The 19,123-nt window shown below is 39.2% G+C and overlaps 1 protein-coding gene across 2 annotated transcripts in view; it reads right to left on the bottom strand.

The window, feature by feature from the left end:
• Positions 1–19,123, bottom strand: part of TTC39B (tetratricopeptide repeat domain 39B) — a 113,489-nt gene that overhangs the window by 56,416 nt on the left and 37,950 nt on the right. For both annotated transcript variants that reach the window (XM_037491894.2, XM_037491893.2), the window contains exon 3: positions 193–285. In XM_037491894.2, the coding sequence (XP_037347791.1) occupies positions 193–285 (93 nt within the window). The remainder of the gene's footprint in view (positions 1–192; positions 286–19,123) is intronic.

Below are 19,123 nucleotides of genomic sequence, written 5' to 3'. Positions count from 1 at the left end.
TCATCTAGTCACTGAGTCCATAAGCTGTTCTGAATCTCCTTCCCTAGCTTGTAAAATGCACATTAAACCATGAGTTAGCAAACCATGGATTGGTAAAACACAAACCCTTATTGTAACATCAGCAATACAATTCACAGGAGAGTTGAATTGTTCTCCCCCGCCACCCAGAAAGGCCCACACCCCCTTCCTGACCTGCTCACATTAGATGTTCCATGCTGTCCAGATGCCTGTTTTGTATCCAGGGATGCCAAGTGATGGCTGCTTGTTGCCATAACTGTTCGTGCCCTGTTAATTAAACAGACAGAGGTAGGGTTTTTTTATTTTTGTTTTTTTAAAGATTTATTTATTTATGCATACAAGAACTGGGGTACAGGCCAGAAGTGTAGGGGATGAGAGGATTCATCAGGGACAGAGTGGGGAACAGAACAGGCAGAGTGACTGAAATGCACTGCTGAGGGGAGCAGTGGGTGAGCCAGGAGAGGTCTGCCATGCCATGTGGGTAGCTCCCTGGCTGAGGATCAAACTTATGCTGTAATGGCTGTGGATGGCTTCATAGATTGGGTCTTAATCCCTTGTGCCACCAGGGAGGCCCTATTTTTGTCTTATAGGAAAAATTTACACAAACATAAATATACAGCACAAATCCTTCAACTAGTACACCTCACCTCCACGTCTGATCATTTTAAAATCAAGTACCAAAAATCTACTCAGTTACATTTCCAAAATATAACCTACATAAAATATTTTTTTTCTTTTTAGTGTAGTACACACCAAAAAATATGAAATCACCCCACAGTTTCCCATCCAAAGTTAAGATTAGTCTCTTCCACATCTTTTGCAAATGAATCTATATTTTTTATATTTTAATAAAAATGGAATATGATTGTAGCCCTCTCTAGCTGGGTCCAAAAATTAAACCAACAAAAGTGGATTATCAGACAAAAGCAAATAGCTGACATATAATGCTAAGCTCTATTAAGTTCTACTAAAATCTTTTGTGTTAGACTTGTATTGTACCAGATATGTGAGTATCGTTCATTTACACTACTGCCTAGTATTTATGTCCGCAAGAACCTATGTTCATGCCTTCTATGAGAGATGTTTCAAATATATATAAAGCCTATATTCTATAAAAATCATATGCTAGCTTGCAGATTTTATCTATTGACAGTAGATACGCAAAAATTTTCCAGGTAAGGTTATGGTTTTATTTTGTTGTCAGAGATGAACCAGTTTTGTATACAACAAATCTCATTCCAGAATTCTCCCCCAGATGCTCTTGGAACCAGTTTTACCATCTTGCTGATTTCTTCCCTGATGCATAAATCTTTGACATGTACTCATTCTCTAATTATTATACTTTGAAAGGCTGAGTAATACTGCAGTCTTTAACCCATAGCAAGTTTCCAAATACAGTCATGCATCAATTAATGACATTCTGTCAAAGGCAGACCACATATGCAACGTTGGTCCTGACAGACTGTACCATAATATCCTAGGTGGGTAGCAGCTATACCATCTAGGTTTGTAGAGTCACACTCTTTGATGTTTGCACCATGATAAAAATCACCTAACCACACATTTCTCAAAATGTGCCCTGTGGTTAAGTGACATCAAGAGGCACAGATGTTTCCAGACATACTCTGCTTCTACTCACATATATGCCCATCTCTGGCACAGTAATATAATTTTCATTATCATGGCTTTCTTATACACTAAATACCAATGCAGCAAGTTCCCTTTCGAGATGGCTGCTATTTTTGCAACTTCATTCTGATTTATGATTTGGAGGATCAGTTACTATAAAGTTACAGGGAAAGTCCTGCTGGGGTTTTCACTGGGACTTCATTACACATTTAGAGAAATCTGCAGAGAATTGCTATCTTTAGAATATTCCAGTGTCACATCTATACACATTTATTCAGGCCTTATTTCCTTCAGTAAAGGTTTTTATATATGGAACACTGCACTGAAGTACATGTATCCTTGCATAAAAGCCCATGCTAAATGCTCCTTACCTTGCTTCAGTCTTAGAATATGACCACAAAGCAAGCACAGTTGACCATTTAGCTGATTAGAATGAATTGCCAATTCTACTCTTTAACATGGACTACATGTCATACTCAGATGTTGGAAGAAATATATTTTTATCTAGAGAAAAATATTGTTATTGGTTTATAGAGCATAAGGAAACAAACACATCATATTTCAATCACAAGTATTAGCATGTCAGAATATGAGTCATTATTTTCCCTGCCTTTACTGGCCTCTAATATTTTAAGTTTTTAATCAATTTTATTGAGATCTAATTCGTAGACCATAAAATTCGTAATATACAATCAATGGATTTTAGTATATTCATAGAAGTGTGCTACTATTACCACAATCTAATTTTCCAGTATTTTGTCACTCAAAAAGATACCCTGTATAGATCTAATATCTACCACACCCAATTTTTCCCACCACACCATTCCTAGATAACCACTACCCTTCTTTCTGTATCTACATACAGATTTGCCTACTCTGGATATTTCATATTAAAAGAATCATATAATATGTGGCTTTTCAGCATTGTTTTTATATATATACTATTTTATATATTTTTTTACTTAATTTTTCATTTTTGTACAATGTATGTTTTTTCATCTTGGTTATAGTCCCCATACAATTCCCACCCCCCCTTATTTTGACCCTAATCCCTCCTAGCCCCCCCTCCTCCTGTAGTGTGTCTCTGGCTTATAGTTGTTTGTTGATTTTGATTTTTACTTTACTATAATTAGTCTTTCTCCTGGTCCCTTATTTAAGTTTTCTAAATTCCTGCTATGAGTGAGACCATCCGGTATTTTTCTTTTTCTTTCTGGCTTATTTCATGACTCAGTATGTTTTTAAGAGTCATTCACATTGCTGCATGTCTCAGTACTTTGTTCCTTTTTATTGCAAAATAATATTCCATGTGTATATATAACATTTTATCAGTTCATTCACTGATGGCTATGTGGGTTATTTCCACATCTTCTTACCACTCTGGTCCTATTCCTATAGAGGAAAGATTTATAAAGCTGAAAATAGCCAAAGAACAAGAACCAACAATGATGTAATTATTCTAATAAGACACTGTTGAATTGATAAATTAGATAATCTGTTCATATATCACTTATGCTTAGACTTATTACAAAACTTCCTCAATCAAAACTATAAACCTTAATATTACCTATATGGTTTAGGTGGTTTTTATATTCTTTCTGCTTTTCTATGTTCTGTTTAAATTTTCAAAAATAACTTTTTCCTGATTATTAAAATAATAGTCAAGTATATATTTTCAGCAATTTAAGTTCAATTTGTGAAGGGAATATTCAAATATTAAAGAAGACACCTTCTAATCACTTCTCTTATATTACACATGGCTTTAAAAAGTTCTAAAAATATGCAAGAACAGTACATTATTTTTACCCCTTTTCAAATAAAGAAGCCAGAACGTATCACCACCCAATGTGTTTATAATGTAATTTTAGAACTCTTCCAAATTTTTACTACTTTGGAAAAAATCAATTCTTAAATGATGTGGGGTTTATTTGTGAACATTTCCCATTCTCTTTCCTACATAGGTAACATGCTTCAGTGCTGGCTTAAGTTTTAAAACTACAACTAATATATTTCCAAATTGCCTTCAAATTTATTACTTTATATAAACACTTATAGTCTTGACCTGATTTTTAATGTATCCTCCTTTGCTGAAAATGAACTATGGCATTTCTATTAGAGGGAACTGGCCCTCCTGGGAAGCTTAGAGGGGGGCAGTCAGTTTGCACTATGCCGCATTCTCTATTACAGTCTCTTTTCCATCTTTGGCAGATCACAGAAAGGCAGAACAGAACCTGCATGCATGTCAACAAACTATCAGGTGTCCCCCTTGTTCCACCTGCAGGATGGGAAGTGACCTGCCCAGTAAAATAGATGGACTTACAATGAAGTGAACAGCTTCAAGCAAAAGGTAGTTTCCTTCATTCTGTCCAATTCCATATTTTTATCAGAAACTGAGATTAAGGCAGAAAAAAACAAGCTAACCAACTCTGCAGAAAAAAAATACAGCCAGGAATGGGGGCCTCCCTGGTGGCGCAGTGGTTGAGCGCTGGGTTGCAAAGCTGCCCACAGCCTCTGCAGCACCGGTTCGATCCCCGATCCCCGGCTGCCGGCGAGGGTCCCACATGATGCACAGACCTCTCCTGCCCCCCGCTGCTCCCCTCAGCAGTGTATTTCGTCAGTCTGCCTGTTCTGCTCTCCACTCTGGCTCTGGTGAATTATCTCATCCTCCAGCACTTCTGACTGTACCCAGTGTTTGTATAAATAAATAAATCTTTAAAAAAAAAAATACAGCCAGGACAGATAGCACGGAATGGACCATAATCTAAATGAACTGATGAAATTTAGCAAAGTTTAAATTTCTACTTGTAAACAACTAGGAGTACCATATTCAGGCATAATCAGGTGTTAAGATACACAAAATCACATAGTTCTTGCTCTCAATGACAACTGAGTAAGAATACATACATAAGTTCCTGAATCAGAATCAAAACTCCAACTGAGTAAATAGTCAATAAAAAAGATGTTACTTTGCAACAGGATAGTAAAAAGTTGTGAATTATTTCAAAGTGAATTTATGAACACAACAAGATACTAACCCAGTACAATTTCAGCTATATTAAAAGCAGCATAGAATCCATAAAGAGGAAAATAAAAATCTGGCCTAAATTTCTTTTAATTAAACACATACACACACACATACACACACACACACACACACACACATGCACACCTCCCCATCACAGTGTAAGCCCTTAAAGGCAGGATTGCATCACAGCTCCCAATTGAGGGCTGAGCCAGTGGACACCCGCAGTAACACTACACTGCTGGACAAACAAAGCAGCTAATGGAGGGAAGTGCCATTCCATCAGTCTACCAACCACACCCGGCCACTCTCGTGTTCTAGACACTTGGTGCTAAGAACATCAACAACTGGAAGTGCAGCTAGAAGCCAACAATCCAGGAGAGGAAGGACTCAAAGCCAATTCAAAGAAAGAAAAACTCAAGGACGGGGAGGAGTTAACTTGGAAGGAAGGAGGGGTAAAAGAAAGAGAAAAAGAAAGAAAGTGAAAGTTATTTCCAAACACTCACTTGTGTGTTCACTTGGAAGCTTTGCACTCATCCCTCTAGACCTTCTCTGAAGCTGCATCCTACTCCCAAATGACTCAAAAAAAAAAAAAAATACATACTAATGCATAGGAGAGAGAATAATAAACCAAAATGACAAAATATTAAAAAGGGACTAAGGGACAATTGAAGCTCTCTGCATTATTCTCCTACTCTTTCACTAAGTTTGGAACTAATGTAAATAAGTTATTTTTAAAATACAGCCTAGAGGACCCTTAGTCAAGGGCAGAGTCAGCAATCAAACATGAATGGCCACTAGACCTCGGGCGCTAGTCAATGCTTGTGGAGAACGCCCAGCCCGTGGGGTCCCAGCACACAACAGAGCCAGGCTTCACACATGCTTCCGGGGCAAGGGCAGAAGTCACTGCAAAGACAAGCAAATGAGACCACCATCCGAGAACCATGCCTGGAGCAGGCATCTTCCTGCACGCCAATGCAGGGGCAGAAGGAAGAAGGAGACAGGAGCTTCAAGGAGGGAGCTGGAGGCCTGAAGAAGAATGTAGACTTTTCTTGACGGGGCAGTGACCTCTCCCACACCCCCAAGAAAGCCTGAGTCCCTCCAAAAGAGACTTTGGATTTTGAACACAGACTGTCATCCTTAATTGTTATGTTTTTCCATCCTCCAAGGGGATGAGAGTTCCAGGGCAAAGTGAGAAGAGCTGGAAAGAAAAATTTCATTTTTGTATAAAATAGAAAGAATGCTTCAGATCCTACTCACTAAGAAAATGGAGGGCAGGACTATCCCTTTGGAAAAAAAGAAACTACCCCAATAGGGCCTCCCTGGTGGCGCAAGGGTTAAGATGAAGCCTATGAAGCTATCTGCAGCCACTGCACCGAGTTCAATCCCTTCCCGGGGAGCTACCCACATGGCACAGCAGACTGCTCCTGACTTGTCCGCTGCTCCCCTCAGCAGTGTATTTCAGTAGATCTGCCTATTCTGCCTATTCAGTAGATCTCCCCAGTCTGATTCTGGTGAATCCCCTCACCCCCCACACCTCTGGCCTATACCCCAGTTCTTGTATGCATAAATAAATCTTTTTTAAAAAGAAAAGAAACTACCCCAATAGATGCTGTTTTCCTTGACCCCAGCCACAGCAAATCTGTGACAGAGTTGGAAATTAAAAACAGATCCTGTATCTTTTCAAATTCTTTCCTTAGGCAAAGCAACTTGTACTCCTTCACATTATCTAGAACAAATCACAATGTAATGTTAGATTGGCAAGAGATACGCATAGTTCCTGTTTCAATATGCTGGTTTCATTGCTTATACATATTTTTGAATTTACAAAAGAAAAACCTCTCTTATTTCTAACAAATTCTTTGTGCTTCTACCTTATCTAATAATTATCCTTTCTCATTGCCCAACTCTAAGTGACTTAGGAGAAAGTGCACTAGGCACAAGGCAGATGCTGGTTTCTGTCTCCAGTGTGCCTGTCACTGGCAAGCAGTATGACTTTGGAACATTCATCTCTGTGGGCCTCAGTGTCCTCATCTGCCCAAACAGAGGAGGCATAAAATCAGGAGACAGAAAGGAGACTGGTAGTAGCCAGGAGCTGGGGGGACAAGGTGGGGAAGTTATGGTTTGATGGATATAGAGTTTCAGTTTTAAATGATGAAGTTACAAAGATAAACAGTGAAGATGGTTGCACAGCATTATGAAAGTATCTAAGAACACTGAGCTAAAAAATGATTAAGATGAAGGCCTCCCCTGGTGGCGCAGCAGTTGAGCGCTGGGCTGCGAAACTGCCCGAAGCCTCTGCAGAGCCAGTTCCATCCCTGGCCGCTGGCGAGGGTCCCACATGGCGCGCAGACATCTCCTGCCTGCCTCCCGCTGCTCCCCTCAGCAGTGTACTTCGTCAGTCTGCCTGTTCTGTTCCCTGCTCTGGCTCTGATGAATTCTCTCACCCTCCCATGCTTCTGACTGTACCCAGTGCTTGTATAAATAAAATAAATCTTAAAAAAAATGATTAAGATGATAAATTTTGTTATGTGTACCACAATAAAAGGGAAGGGAGAGAGTTCAACAGACACACACACACACACACACACACACACACAGAGAAATGTGTTCACATTTTCTCCTATAGCATCCCTATGAGGTAGACAGGGAAGGTACTGTTATCCCTCCTCTGCTCTGTGTGTGTGATCACTTTTTAAACTGAAACATCACACAAACGTAAGGGAATGTCAGTGGTGCTGATGTGTTAAAAAGAGTTGAGTGACTGGAGCCAAGACCTTCCCATCAGGCAGGCCATCCTTCCTGCCACTCAGCAGTTTGAGCCTCCTATGGTCACCGGCACCCTGCCATCTGCATTAAGTCCCTCTAAGTAGGGATGCAGATATTTGCAGGATGTGGGATGCAGGTTTCCAGGTGACACTGAAATGGGGGAGGGAGGAGATGCTGTTTATCACTTCTTTTAAAGTATCACAATCTAAAACAGGGTAGCAGTAAAAGAAATTTTCCAAAAAGCAACAGTGAAAATAAGTTTTGCTTTCATTTGCCTCATGACTCATGAGAGGGGAAGAAAGGTTACCAAAGTCATTTTTTCAGGCTACATAATGTGTCTCTCCTCTGAGTTCTTTGTCAGAAGTTAAAACTCATCATAGTAAGATTACTGGCCTACTTTTTAGTTGTGGTGAGTCAATTATAAGCTTTTAAAGGACAGGAAATCTGTATTAGCCCAGAGATGCTCATGAGTTTTTGATGAATGACCTTTTTATTGAATGTATATTAGCATCTTGTGCCAAATACAGTCTCAAGAATTGGCATTTTATGTAATATGGAGCTTAAAGAAAGTGTCCATGAATATATTGTCACAGGGGACAGTGACAGAGTTGGAAACCAAAACCAGATCCTGTATCTTTTCAAATTCAGCTTTCAGTGAACACAAAGGCTTTCCCCCCCCCACACACACACATATCCCCACATCAAAAAAGGCAAATGAAATAGAAGTGAAAGCATAAAATATACAAGTAATTCAGTCCCCAAATATAATTTTCTTTAGTTTTTCAATATGTGGCTGTTTTCATAGTTGGTGCACTGTATAAATCCTGTGACATCAGCAAGTACACAATATGGTTTTTCCACATGGGGATGTTATTGCTTTAAAAAAAAAAAAAGACCTAAGCTAATATTAAAGAGGAGGGATGGCACAGGAGTCCTATATATTTAGGGCCTGGTTTGCAGCATCCTGGAAAGGCTCAAATTCTGCTCTACCTACCAATTAAGAAGATAATGACTATAGCTCTAAACCACAAGAGAAATTCAAGTCTTGGTCCCATGTTTCCCTGCTTTCCAAACTAAAGCCACCTGTAATGACTTGAAATAAGATATTCTCTTATACACTAATCTAAAATGATCACCAAAGAATACTATTCATACCACTTGAATGGTCACTAAAGGCTCTCCACACCTGTGGACTGATGAAATATCAAAAGGAAAGTAAAGTACCATGCAATTCACATCAAGGCGTGTTTATGTAATCTGGCTACAGACGCTGTCCTGCCCTTTCTAAAATGAGACAGAGACCTAAGTGCAAATGTGGTGTTAAAAGTGGAAAGCAAGTGCAAAATGTTAGGAAGATCTCTGCACACGAGGCCAAAAAAAAAGCATTTTCTGAAACACGTGTATCCAGGAGGTGTACACTGTGGATTTAATCTAAAAAAAGAGTAGAGGGAGTGGAGGAGGTTGGCGATATCCCCCCAATCAACCTACAGCTAAGCTACACAAGAGTTTCGAGGAGCACAAGATCAGCCAACTTTTAGCTAGATAGTCAGTCAGCATCTGAATTAACTTTTGTGCACCTCGTTGTCCTCATCTGTAAAATGGGAGTGATGGTACCAATTAGTAGAGTTTTTAAAGATGCAGAAACACACCTACCATAGGAACTGAGCCTAGCACAAAAGACATTACCTCCAAAGTCTAGCTCATTTCTTCTCCATTAAGATATGAAAATGACAACACAGTGGAAAAAGTGTTAAACTTCTCTCACTGGCTTTTCAGGAAACCACATAGAATCACAAAATATACTATCTCATGAAAGCCTCAGAGCCTCTGGCAATCAAATGAGACATTTGGTGGCAAGAAATGAGAGATTAAAACCTATACAAGCCATAAATGTGCCATTTTCTGTAAGTTTGTTTTAAAATCACTGGGTTGGAAATCAAAACATTTTCTATAAAACCAAAGGTTGATTTATACCTATATCTGTATGTGTATATATATATATATATATATATTTATGTGTAGATATGTGTTGTGTACATACACATGCACATACATATATATACACTTGTACACAGATATGTTAAATTCTCAACCTAATTCATAAAAGTCTATTTAAGTCCTAAATCATTAATAACTGGCCACATTAGAGCTAGATGGTGTCATACTATAGAACTGACTCACACTATCTCCTCTCTCAGTTCCTACACTGTGGCCAGGGAGTGCTGTCTTAATACAAACCCATGTAATTCACCATGAAAATACTTCAGCTGCTTGTCACTGCCCTTGCCACAGCTGCTTGGCAAGGCACACAGGCACCTGTCTTCCTCTGACCAGTCTTCTACACTCACTAGAACAGAAGACCTCCCAAGCTTCTTGGCAAACACTAAAGAGATCGTGTTGAAGGAGATCAGGGTATGTCACCCCAAATATGCCACTTTGACGTAAACATTGTTTTGAGCTGATGGAACTTAGTTCTTTGCCCCTCCTCTTTCTGTCTAAAAGCAGAGCATAAATTTCCCTTTGTGAAGGTGTAAAAGTACATGGCTCTCTACACCAGGAAGACAGCTTACTCCAGAGATACCTCATCATCTCAAGGATTTTATCTACATCACGAAACTTGCTAAACAACCCTTGCTTACCACACTTTTCCAGTAATCCTCCTGTAATTTATCCCTTCTAGAAGCACAAACCTCCTTTCTTTTGTCTAGCCTCTTCTCCATACCTTATCCTTCGTTAAAATAGTATATAACCACCTCCTTGGGACACAGTCCTTTGTAAACGCTTGTTTTTTTAACCTATTGTTAATGTAACTTTTGTCCATTTAATTTGCAGGGTCGCAGACAATGATCTCAAGAGGTTAGAGAAAAATATATCATGGCCTTTGCATATACCTATAAATTCTCATGCTACATTTGATTACTGCAATATTTGCCTCGATCATCTCTGGAAAGCCCTACCACATCAGCATGTCCCCCAACCCTGGCCATCATCCAAAGTTGAGGGCCTCTCATCACTATTTCCACACATGCCAGGTCTCCATACCATGGTTCTTATCCTTTTACATCCCAATGGCAGGGTTTCTCTTGACTCTGTCTCCCAATAAATTGTAAATGCCTGAAGGAATATTAAGAAGTCAAAACTTTGCTTTGTTAAAAAAAAAACTTTAACTAGTTCACTTTCAAGTAATACAACAGGAAGCATGGGGAGACCTCTGAATAGGGTCTGTCAGGGCAGGTATGTGAGGTCTGGTGAGGAGTTCCTCCTCAGAGTCAGAACCAGCTAACCACCATTACCGATTCAGGCTCCTGCTATTATTTTGGTTTAACTTGGATGGGTGGGTGATTGGTAGTTTGGTTGTTTTGGTCTGTTTTTGCTTCTGATTCTGATTGTAGTTCTTAGAATCTTCCAAGATACTGTTAACAGAATGAACAGTGGTTGGCACTATGGGAAGCTGCATGGAGGTTCCTCAAACTACTAAAAATGGAGCTACCATATGACCCAGCAATTCCATTCCTAGGAATCTACCCAAAGGACACAAAAACATTAATTCAAAAGGACACCTGCACCCCTATATTTAGTGCAGCACTATTTATAATAGGTAAAACATGGAAACAATTCACATGCCCAAAAATAGGTGACTGGATCAAAAAGATGTAATACACACACACACACACACACACACACACACACACACACACACACACACGCGCGCAATGGAATACTATTCAGCAATCAAAAAAGATAAACTAATGCCATTCACAGCAACATGGATGGAGCTGGACAGGATTATGCTCAGTGAAATAAGTAAGAAGGAAAAAGAAAAATATTGGATGGTTTCACTTATAGGCGGAATAAAGGGAAATCAAATAAGGGATGGGGGAAATTATAACAATAAAAACAAAACAAAACAAAATAAACAGGCAACTATAAATCAGAGACATCCTGCAGGGGTGGGAAAGGGATCAGGATGAAAACAAGGGCAGGAAGAGCACAAGGGACTATGGTGATCATGCATGGGTGAATTGGTGGTGGGAATTCTATGGGGACTACACCTGAGAAAAGAAAGCAAACATTGTACTAAAATGAACATGATGTAAAATACATATGAATAAATTACATAAAACAATTTAAAAAATGAACAGTGGTTGGGAAATTAGGAAACCTGGTAATTGGCCCCATTTTAACCACTGTGATTCCTACCAACTCACTTCATGCTCCCTCTCTCCATCCGTGAATTGAGGAAATAGTACAAGTTGGTTCCGAAGCCTCGCTGCACACAGTCACCAAAGAAACATGTAATAAACACAATTTCCCCCTTGGAGCTCTGGTATTTTGGACAATCAGCCCAAATATTTTTGGGACCACTGAAAGGGGCAGAGATTTTAAATCAAAAAATACCTGAGATCAAGTTCTAATTCCTCCACTCACTTGCTATGCAACCTTAAGCAAATTACATAACTTTTCTCTCTGTACCTGGGTTTACTTGCTGTTACAACAGAGACAATAACTAGTTTAGAGCAATGAAGGGTGGAAAAATGTAAACAGAGTACCAACTAGTGACTGGTCCACAGCAGAAATGCTCAGTAAACAAGTGAAGTCCCTTTCTGCATATTCTCACGCGCCCTGATATTTCTCTACCATGGCACTTAAGACATTCCACACAGCAGGTCTTATTCTCCAGTCCAAAGCCTGTGCTCAATGTGACTTATGACAGCACCCAGAATTACAGCAGCCACTCAATAAATATTTATTGAAATAATGAGTCAAAACATGCTAAAGTACAGAAACATAACCAGTTTCTCATCCTCTCTGACCAGACCCGACTATGAGCTCCTCCAAAGCAGGGGACATTTATTCATTGATCTAAAGCCAGCACGTAATACAACATCTATTACATGCTTGTTTAATTAAATTATTTCCAAAATCTCTTTCCAACTCAAGCATTCTAAGGCTCTGTGATTTCAGACGATCTGGGACTGAATTACTTCCCAGCATGTCCTGCATATGTTTGGCTTCAAAATACCTATACTTCTACAGTCAAAAATTTACCAAAACTGCAACGAACTAATTTGTAGTTTCTGAATGTTGCCCCAACCTACTAAAAATATGTTCCATGGGGCAGATACAATATTATGTTTAGCATCATAACCCCAGGGCTTGGCAAAAGCTTTGCAATAAATATAAACATTTGTTAAATGAGTAAATAAAATGAATGAATTAATGAATGAATGTAAGTTCTCTGCAAGCTTAGGTAAGGTATAATTTTCTATTTTTATGAATGCTTCCTAATTAAATTCCAAGTTGCTACATTTAAGTTTAACAAAATGTCTAAAAATAAAAACAGCAGATGTTTGATCTCTGGGTGGTGGAGTTTCTGTTTTGTTTTTTTTTTTTAATCCTTCATTTATTTTATGCTGCAGGAAATCAACCAAAATACTGGCACTTACCCACAAAGCTGATAAAATGTATCAACCAAAGTCAAACATATTCAGCATCTACAAAGATGACTGTTACCAGTTGGTGTTTAGAATTATTTTGACTATTGATGTCTGAATATATCCACTTTTAGAAATCACTTCAGCTAATGTGATTTTTAAGATAAAGGAACGATATCAATAACCAAATGATATGAATGAGTTTGCTAAAATAGCAAGACATTCATTTAATAAAGACAAATCAAGAACACATGGGGTTATGGTAAGAACCAAAATCTCCCCTCGATCTTTACAAAATGTTCAAAATTGACACAATTCAGTAAGGATAAAGTTCTAGCCTCCAGTGAATTCCAAAGGGGGAAAGTGGGACACAGTGACTAAGGACAGATGTTTAAACTAAAGGGTCTGCGTCACCAGGAAAAAAAATGGCACCGATTCAAATACACAATTAGAAAAGGGTGGTCATATAAAGGTCACTTTTTGGTGACTCCTATTTACTGTAATCTGTCACAATGAGGCTGAAGCCAATGAAGCCAGCACAGCACAGCAAGAAGTGAAGCCTAGGACTATCGATTGCTATTCTGAGAGGATGCCACCTAATCTTTAAGGTTTTATCACTCTAACAACATAAAATCCTATAATGAAGCCGACAAAGGACATAAGAGAAACACAGTGAATACAAAGTAAGCAGCCACCGGCCTTCCATTGTTCTGCAGCCCCATGCACACCTTGCAGCAGCAGTAAACCAGTCATGGCATCCACGGGAAACCGCATCCTCAGTAGCAGCAAGATTTGCTGTTTTCTCTGATTCATCACTCACCCTTAGGAAGTTGGAAAAGGGGGGAGAGGGACGCAGGAGTGGGAGAACCCCTGGCAGGCTTGACATGAAACCTTTAATGAAGACAATGTCAACTAAAAAAACTGCAGGTCTCCAGTCAAACCCAACTCCGATTTTTAAAACTGGCATAGCTTTCCTTAAATTAAATCCTCACAGATTTAAAGAGAACATTACAATCATGCCCCCAGGAACAGCTAAATAAATGCAACATACTCACAGATTTAGAGCAGCTGTAACTTTGGAGGGATGACTATGGCCCCACTGTGAAGATGCTTCTACCAGAATTTTTTAAAAGCAAACAGAAAAGAAAAGACAGTCCTCAATTTAGAAGTCAACAAAAAATGCTCAATTTCTGTTTTATTTCTTGGTCTCCGGTGAGACTCAATTATCAGGCATGAGAAAAGAAGTTGCTGAGGAGGCGGCTGACAGCATCCCAGAGATTCCCAGGGCAGAATTTAAGACTTGTCAGTTAAAGTGGCAGCTACACTCACTGCCGGAGCTGATGCTTCTGCAGGAAGGGATGCCGGGAGATTTCTTTTCCCCAATCTCTGCTGCAGCTTAATTCTAATCTATCTCTGTATAATTATACTAAGGAAATGGGCAAAAAAAATGTAAATGACCTGGATTTATAAAACCTATAGGGTCTTTTAATGATTTTTCACATAATTCAGGGATTCACCTTCACCTAAAGAGGGCTGGTTAAAGAATGAAATAAATTGCCTCTTTTGTTTTAAGAAAAATATAAAAGCAGGTTGATATTCCCAGGTTAGAGTTGAATTTTATATCCCAGGTACTTTTCAAAATCATTAAATGAGGAAAAGTCCTTTGAAGTTTTCAGTCTAAAAGTTTAAATGCACAAAAATTAAATGAGTGAAGTGAATTAAATATACATATGTCTTAACAGTCACACCAACTTAGTTGGAAAAGGCACTTTGAAATTAGTATTAGATATATAATATTTGAACTGCTTTTGATGAAACAAAAAACACTAGGCTTTGAGATGATCAGGACCTGATAACCTTCTTGTCTCACTTTCTGTTATCTTGCACATACTATCAATAGAACTGAACAGTTTTTATCTGGGGATGCACCATTTTATCTGATTATGAAAGTATCAGGTAATGTATTCTGGTATTTCCTGATTATAAAATAATAAAGTCCTTGAGAGAACTGGAAAGTAAAGAAGAAAATTTAAATCAGCCAGCCTCATAACCCAGAGATAACCACTGCTAGTCTTTTGCAATATTTACTTCTATTCTTCCTCCTATGTTTAATGCTATTGTTTGACACAGCATTATGTTACAATTATTTACCCATAAATAGGACACACTGTTAACCACCTACATTTCTGAAAGTGCTCAAAAGACAGGGCATATGCAATGACAGTAAGTCAACGAATCTTTGCATGCTTCTGACACGCTGTGGCCCGAGGAATACAGTAGTGAGCGGAGCACATGTAGCTCCGTGACCCCACAGTTCTCAGTCCAGCAAAGAAGTCAGACATTCACCAAACAGCAGCATCCATGACAGGCACTGTACTTCAAAAGAGAACTACAGGGCCTCCCCGGTGGTGCAGCGATTGAGCGCTGGGTTGCGAAGCTGCCCGCAGCCTCTGCGGCGCCGGTTCAATCCCCGGCTGCTCCCCGGCCACCGGAGGAGGGTCCCACATGGTGCGCAGACCTCTCCTGCTGCCCACTGCTCCCCTCAGCAGTGTACTTTGGTCCTTCTGCCTGCTCTGCTCCCCGCTCTGGTTCTGGTGAATTCTCTCACCCCGCGCTTCTGACTGTACCCAGTGCTTGTATAAATAAATAAATAAATAATAAAAAAAAAATTTGTTAAAAAAAAAAAAAAAGAGAGAACTATAGAATACCTTAGAAATATATAAAAGGGCCTCTCTGGCGGTGCAAGGAGTTAAGTCTCAGCACTATATAGCTATTGGCAGCCACTGCAGCACAAGTTCCATCCCAGCCAGGGAGCTATCCACATGGTGCAGCAGACCTCTTCTGTCTCACCTGCTACTCCCCTCAGCAGTGTATTTCAGTCAATCCACCTTTTCTGTCCCCCACTCTGTCTCTGGTGAATCCTCTTACCCACCACCCCTGCACCCCAGCTCTTGTATGCATAAATAAAATCTTAAAAAAAAAAAAGAAACATATAAAAGACCTGGTCTCATGAAGGTCAGGTTTTTTCAAGGAATAAAAAGAGAATGATAAGGTCAACTACAAATTATTAACACAGCATTATTTCACATCGACAATTCTCATCAATATAAATACCTTTTATCTGATATTCATTTTTCCTATATCAAAAAAAACTTTGTGAATATGTAAAACAATAATTAATCTAACTTGTATATGAGAAATTATGGCAAGTAGCCCGCCCAGGAAATTACAGACATCCTGAAAATGGTGTCATTATGTTAAAAAAAAAATCTTCAACCTAAAATTAACTCAGAATAATATAAAGAAAAAGACTCCTTTGAGAATGTTGTAAGAAATTTGACAATATGACATAGATTTCTGACATGACCATCTTCAGGCAACCTACCAACCAACAGGCAAATGATTTATGCCTGGGGGAGGAGGAACATAAATCCACCCCCCTAGAATTCCCACAACATGAATAACTTTACAGTGGGGAAACCTGATGAACACAACAATCCCAGGCAAGTGATAAAGGGCAATATTAACGATGATAAATCATGTGAATGATACTACCCTTCATCTAATGTGATAAAATTGTACTTAACCTCTGAGGCCTACCTTCAAAGAACCCATAGGCCCACTTACCATGAGGAAAATACCAGACAAATTCCAACTGAGGGGCATCCTACAAAATAATCAGCTACTACTGCTCAAAACTGCCCAAGGTCATCAAGAGGAAAGAAAACCCTAAAAAAACTGTCATAACCAATTAAGTTAAAACTAAGTATATCTGAAACATATGGATTTTAGTGATAATGTATTAACATCAGTTCATTAATTATAAACAATTGTGATGTTAATGTAAGGTATTAATCATAGGGGAAACTGGGTGTAGTATATATGGAAACTTTCTGTATTATCCTCTCAAATTTTCTGAAATCTAAAACTTCTACAAAATAATGACTTTAAAAATTCTTTCCCAAGTTGAAGTAACTTTATATTTTCTGATCATTAGTAAAACATCCAACAAAAATGATGACAAGGCAAAAAGATATAAAGGAAAATTTCTGAAATTATAAGTACCATGTAATCCCGCCATGTTGATTTAAACAACCCCAAACTAAATGTGTATGTGTTACTCTACCATATGTGCTATTTTTCAAGTTGTGTTAAGCTGTATAATAGCCCCCAAAATATCCAGGTTTTACTCTCTGGAATTTATGATTGTTAGAAAAGAGACTTAACTGGTATAATTGGGTCTTGAGGTGAGATTAACCTGAATTATCCTAGTGGGCCCTAAAATCAATCACAAGTAACCTTATAAGAAGGAATGAATAGATGTCCTAAGATCAATTTCCAGTGTAAGTGGGCCTGGAGGCTTCCCCACATACCAGGAAGCAGTGTTCAGACACTAGTAGGGTGATCAGGAATTCAGCTCAATTCAGACACTATCTACCCAGCAACAGCATCATATTTTATAGGTCAAGGTCCCAGACTCCCGTGACTGGCTTCTATTTCAGACACTAGTTGAAAGCCCAGGCTGTTGCCTGTGCTTCTGATCAACCAGCTATAGAACTCAGAGGTCTGCACAACCACCTTCTTGGGTTCAATTAATTTGCTACAGCACTTCATAGAAAACTCATTAAATGGCCGATTTATTACAAAGAACACTAAAGGATATAAGTCTGTCAAAGTCCTAAAGAAAGGTGCTTCTGGGCCTCCCCGGTGGCACAGCGGTTGAGCGCTTGGCTGCAAAGCTGCCCACAGCCTCTGCAGCGCCAGTTCCATCCCCAGTTCTCTCCCTAGCCACCAGGCGAGGGTCCCACATGGCGCGCAGACCTCTCCTGCCGCGCCTGCTGCTCCCCTCAGCAATGTCCTCCGTCTGTCTACCTGTTCTGCTTCTGCTCCCTGTTCTGGCTCTGGTGAATTCTCTCGCACTCCCGCATTTCTGACTGTACCCAGTGCTTGTATAAATAAATAAAATAAATCTTAAAAAAAAAAAAAAGGTGCTTCTGTCCTCTTGGAACGTGGGGATTAACTAATACAGCAGCCTTGTAGTTGGGTCTGAGCCAAGAATAATGACCTGGCTGCTGCCTTAGAAGCTACTGCATTACACTCCTCAGGGCCATGGTGATGGGTTGCCTAATGCTTAATGAAATATTTCTGTTCCCTCTGAAGATGCTGATAATATCAATGCCTGAGAACATCTTCAGGCCATTTTTTAAATTCATAGTGCCTACATGAGCAACTATTCCAGAAATGCATCAATAGCATTTTGATGGACTTCCCTGAGGCTGCCCAACACCCTCCCAGACCTGAGAATGAAGAAAATCTACCTTCCACCCATACCCTGCACATACCCACATTCTTTTCTTTCCTATATATTCTTCCTTCACTTACCACTCAAAGAGGCAAATACTTTAAAATACAAACTGCCATTCTCCCAGGGTTGTGCCATGTATTAATAAAGGGCTTCCTCTGTGGGGACAATCTAAAAGCTCAGAGTCTGACTTTCTGAGCACTAGTGATATATCCTTGTGAGGTGAGTAACAGCATTACTGATCTATATTTCTTCTTTTCAGTTATCAACATATATATTTCTCCATCAAAGTATTCTCTTTCTTGTTCTGTTTTTTGGTATCAGTGTCTTTCAGATATGCTCAAGTTTTTCCCCTCTTTTGCTTAAGTTTAAGAGAGTTTTTTTATAATGGTCAAAACTATCCATCACACTTTTTGTTATCAGGCTTAAAACATACTTACCAACCCAGATGATGCACAATTACTTGCTTTAATTTGCTTTTAATATTTCAACAACTCTTTCTTTTTTACTAAGAACTATGCAAAGCCATACCCCCATAACATACCCCTACATCCTTCAGCTCCTGCGTTAGAATCAACACCAAGAGTAGGAAGGAGATGTTGACAAGGGAAAGTTTTTGGAGACTTCCTGGAAACCCACACCCACACCCATGCTCCCTTTGTCAAGTCTACCCTCACCTCCATCAAAAAATTAACTCAATAACTGCTATGGAGAATATGCTCAATCAGTATTCCTTAAACCATGAAGACATCACTGGTCTGATGAGGCAAGTCTCAGAAACAGGGATATGGTCAAAGATGTCAGTTGTGCTTACTTCTGAAGTATTTAAATTTCACAAAATCTGTCATATTCTTTTATGTTTTTACTTTTAAAACGCTTTTTTTATCTTGAGGGGACCATTGTAAAACTGCATTAAAAAAGCTCTATCAAAACTTCTTGCACATTGGGCAG

Source organism: Talpa occidentalis, unplaced genomic scaffold, assembly GCF_014898055.3.
Source record: "Talpa occidentalis isolate TD23 unplaced genomic scaffold, MPIMG_talOcc4v2.1 talOcc4.7, whole genome shotgun sequence".
Taxonomy (NCBI): domain Eukaryota; kingdom Metazoa; phylum Chordata; class Mammalia; order Eulipotyphla; family Talpidae; genus Talpa; species Talpa occidentalis.
The sequence above is the reverse complement of the archived record's forward strand: the minus strand, read 5'-3'. Positions and strand labels throughout refer to the sequence as shown.